The sequence below is a fragment of the Gavialis gangeticus genome, unplaced genomic scaffold (genome assembly GCF_001723915.1).
Source record: "Gavialis gangeticus isolate Ggan-Ray unplaced genomic scaffold, GavGan_comp1, whole genome shotgun sequence".
Classification (NCBI taxonomy): Eukaryota; Metazoa; Chordata; order Crocodylia; family Gavialidae; genus Gavialis; species Gavialis gangeticus.
In genome coordinates this window covers 87,172,682-87,177,269 of record NW_017728992.1, presented here as the reverse complement: position 1 = coordinate 87,177,269, position 4,588 = coordinate 87,172,682, and the positions used below count along the sequence as shown (strand labels likewise).

The 4,588-nt window shown below is 34.9% G+C and overlaps 1 protein-coding gene across 2 annotated transcripts in view; it reads left to right on the top strand.

The window, feature by feature from the left end:
• The window catches only part of CEP192 (centrosomal protein 192), a 142,905-nt gene that overhangs the window by 41,686 nt on the left and 96,631 nt on the right, over positions 1–4,588 (top strand). For both annotated transcript variants that reach the window (XM_019524935.1, XM_019524945.1), the window contains exon 14: positions 177–300. In XM_019524935.1, coding sequence (XP_019380480.1) covers positions 177–300 — 124 coding nt within the window. The remainder of the gene's footprint in view (positions 1–176; positions 301–4,588) is intronic.

Sequence of the window (4,588 nt, the reverse complement as noted above, 5' to 3'; positions counted from 1 at the left end):
GGGGGGGGGGGGGGGTTGGGAAGGGCTGGAACAAGATGACCTTGTAAAGTCCCTCCCTGCTCTACTTTATGATCCTATGTATGACCTTACCATAATTTGTGTAGACATTCCACAGCCCTTTTTTAGGGGAGGAAAAAACCCTAACATTTTTTTTCTTTTTTTCTTTTTTTGAATAGCCATCTTTTGGTTATCAAATTACATCTCCAGAGAAAAAGCAGCCTGTTGCTTTGTTAAGGGAATCTGATGCATCGAGTGGTAACTTACATGAAGAAAGATCACAACTTTCTGATGTATTTCCAGGTATTCTAAAACAATTGTACTGTAAGGTTTGTCTGATGGATTGATAGCTATGTATTAGTATTCTTAGTTATTATTAAACTGGTAAAGATTTTACTATGAATAGAATCTCCAAGATGAAAAGCACTTGGTCGCCTTTCACCATTAGTTCTTTTCTCCAGAAAGGTTTAAAAAAACAAACCTTTTTCTTTAAAAGGACAGAATAGGGTCCTGATGCCTGAAATAACTATCAAGTGTTCTTGTTTCAGATTATCCTTTTTTGAGGACACTGGAAAAACTGGTTTTTTTTCCCCCCAGGTATTGCAGAACATTCTGGGGCACTTATTGCCTAGACTTTTTTTAAATCTCATATTTATATAGCTACCTATAGTTACATTTTTCTAATCTTGTACAGGAAAACTAGATTAAATCCCTACTTTGAGGAACAGAGGGAAAGTTTTGTTTTATTTATTTGAGGTGTGGGTTGAAAAAGTTGTAAGCCTTTTGTATGAGACAAGAAGGAACTGATGCTGGAAAAGTCTCTGTCTGTCTGTTTCTCTTCATCACAGTTTGGACATCTTCCCTTTCCTTTCCCCAAGGGGAAAAAAAAATCTCTGGTTCCACTATATGTAATTAAACTGTTGTGTTGTTTGTGGAGGAAGGTCAATAGTCTCTGAATCATTCCTTGTTGAAGAACTGCTTTTGCTCAGGGGAGGGAAGGGCCTCTAGAATCCTAGGGAATTTTAATATCTTCTTATTCTTAGTATATAGCGCTCAACTTCTTCCTAATTCCCTAGTATGGGAAGAGAAATATCGAGAGAGAATTAGACAAAGATTAGGCAAAAATGCCTGATCATTCAAGAATGTACATTTTTGGAGACAGATTATAAGACTGAGCAATGCAAGAAGCAGTGCATTCTTACCAGGCTGTCTTCTGAGAAAACTGTCAGTCACGTTGATTCATTGAAATCCGTTCTGGAAGTGGAACAAAGCTAAGGGTGTATGTTTCGTAGTAAAATTATGGTAGACTTCTTTGCTTTATTAACAGAATTCATTTCTGAAAAAAAACTTCACCAACAACCCATGAAGTACTAACACATCTAGATATAAACAGACTTTGGTGGTATGACAAGATATAATTTACCTCCAAAAAACCTCCTGACCTGAAAGATCAAGAACGTATTTTAAAGCATCTTTTGTAATGAGATTCAGCTTTCTGAAAACAATGTTGGCTTCATGAGCTCTGGTTGTGAAGGGCCTTTTTGTTCTTTTTAGTTTCTTTAACAGCATTGGCTCTAGCATCAGTGAAAAATTCCACTCATCAAACTTTCTTGAGCATGCATTCCTTACATGGCTTGAAAGAATAGCTTGCCTGTGGTAACACATCTTTGGCCAGTAACAGAATCAGCAGGTTATGGCTTTAGTTGTCATCTTGGATGGTATATAATTACTCTAAAACAAATTCTCTCCACTCCCTCAGTTCTCCCCAAACAGCATTCCTCCTACATACCTATCAAAATCGCAAGTTGAGGTGATGTAGACAAAATAAAGGCAACTTTGACATCTTGTCTTCATTAGCGCCATTAATAGTAGAGCTGTTCTTGCAGCAGCATTATGGTATTTAGTGGGTGTGAGAAGTGAGGGGTGACATAGTATAAAGTTATGACTTAGAAGGGATGTCGATAACAAACCATTAATTTGTCAAAAGCTCTTTCATAGTATTGAATTCACATATTCCTGTTGGTCTAAACTAGAATCTAAAGGTTCTGAAAGCTTTGACTGATTTACGTATTTCAGTAGAGAATCAAATGTGCATTGTAATGAGATAAGCTTTGCAGCAATGAGGTCTGATTTCCGACCTTGCATTCTATTATGTATCATTCATGTCAGGTCATCTGTAGAATACTTACAAGCAAAGCCTCCATCTATCCAAGTAACTATGATTCCATTAGCTCTTTTCAAGGCTGAATATTATGAGCAGTCTGATAATGAATGAAAGACAGAGTGAAAGTGTATTAAAATATCAACCACTTCTCATTAAAATAAACTAAAAAAAGTGTAAAAGTGTGGTACTACTAACATGATTTTGCTCTAGTCAGCCATGTTTTGTTCTGTAGCTCAGTTAAGATCTTTGTGATATAGCCTGCGATTTTTTTTGTAGTGGGGAAACTTCAGATTTAAACTTATTTTTGATGTGTATATGATGCACAAAATACAGAATAAAGGAATCCGGATATTGGTTGTTTAGGCTGCACTTCTGTTAAGACTCCATTTTTTTTTTATGCCTGATTTAAAACTACCAAGTCAGTCGTCCTTAATCACAACACACTGTCTTATATGATTTGTGATATTTTGCAATTGGAAGCCTTTGTGCTTTTAAAATTCCCTTCTTTGTCCATACCTACATTTCTTTTAGTATTACCCATGTTTGAGAAATTTGCCCTGGTAGATCTCCAGAACGTATTGAAAACAGTCATTTTGAGCATATTTGCCTGTCTCTTGTAAATCCTAATATTTAGGCAAGAACTTAATGAAAAGTTATGTTACTTTCAACAGTTAATTTAACTTGCCAAGAGAGGTTGCAAAAAAAGTAATTTTTAGTGGCTGATATTGGGAAAGAAATAGTTCCATTTTATGAAACTTTCCAGTTCTGTGCAAGTTCATCCACAAATATCTTGAAGCTTTAATAGTTGGAATTATCAGGGGTATAAGATATCCCTGATTCATCTCATAAGGGAAATCATATATTGTACAAAAACTCTAGATATGGTGCATGTGAGGTTATTTTTGGGGCAGGGTGGGTAAAAATCAACAATTCTTAAATAAAAAAAAATCAGATTTTTAAAATTTAAATGAGATACTTTTAATTGTATTTTAATAATTTTTTTATTTTTGAGATGCTTTTTAAGAAAAATAAGCTTATATAAAAGATAGTTTTAATTTAATATATGTTAAAGCTTGAAGATATCATCATGGAATAGGGATCATAACTTCTAGTTATATGTTATTTGAGACGGTATATTCATGTAACCTTTTTAGAAGTTTTATAAATGGGTCACAATAGGCCATGGACTACCTTACGGGTTTCCAGAGGCTCCTCTGTAGATTAGTAAAGATTAAATAAAACCAGTCTACCCAATGGGACTCAGTGCTCAGTCTAGGATCCCATTAAGCATCTCTGTGATGCTTAGTTTCAGTTCTCAGACTGTGGATTTGTCTCCAGAGATAACGTCCTTGTTAATAGCAGCGCATGAAGATGAGAGATAACAGACCTGATTAGCAACCCATCAGCCCTCTTGTTTGTTTGAATGTTTGTGTACATTTCCTTCTAAAAGTGCAAGGTTTCAGTAAATTAAATGAATAGAGGATATCAAACAGCAAGAATGCACTTTTTGTAGAATACAGTGATTAAATTGAGGCTTCTTGGCCAGTGATTTTAAATCATGATTTAAATCAAATCCACCCTTATTTTGGGCCTTGCAGTTTTCATCCCTTGCTCTTGAAAAGAGTAGGACTTCTGAATTCTTACCCTGGTAATAAGGAGAAAAGTTTAAAGTAGTGTCCATTTGATTGTGTTCATCACATGTACTGGAGTTGAAAGGAGGCTTTGAAGTCTCTGTCTTGGAGCCCTTTTGGTAGGTAACGGTATGTTTAAACTTTGACCAGACTATTCTTCTATTGTTGCAAAAAAAAAAAAAAAAGTTGGAAGAGACCTTTAATATACTCACTCATTTTTAATAGGTGAACAAAGTGTTGCCACTTCTGTTCCATTGAAATCAGTATCTAATTTCTTGAAAAATCCTTGTGCTTGCATTTTAATTTTGACCCAAGGCAAAAGAAAGACCCTGCATAATCTCCTTCAAACTGTTTCTAGGTTAGGGGGATCTCAGGGAGCTTTAACAGGACAACAGTCATGATTAAATTAACAAATTGCAGTTTTGTTCTAGCTCCTTGTCCTGGTATCAGAACCTTTAGTTCTAAAGTGACTTTGATCTCACCACACTATAAATCCTTTATCCATATATCCAAGCACTGTAATGTCATTATTGGGGGATTTGAGTTAAGACAGAGTCTTTGTAAGATGCTCAAGAGGATGGGAGGTTTAAGAGTTAAAACTTGCTCAAATAATTAAAGATATTAATATTAACACTGAAGGAGAATTGGATGCTTTCAATATTAAAACTGTTTTAACACAAGATTTTATTGTAGTTGTTCCCTTGAATCACCTAGTTATTTTAGTCTGGAATTTACTATTGTATTGATTTTGATGTAATACGTGGTCCCAAAGAAGCTTTTTTTTTTTTTTTTTTTT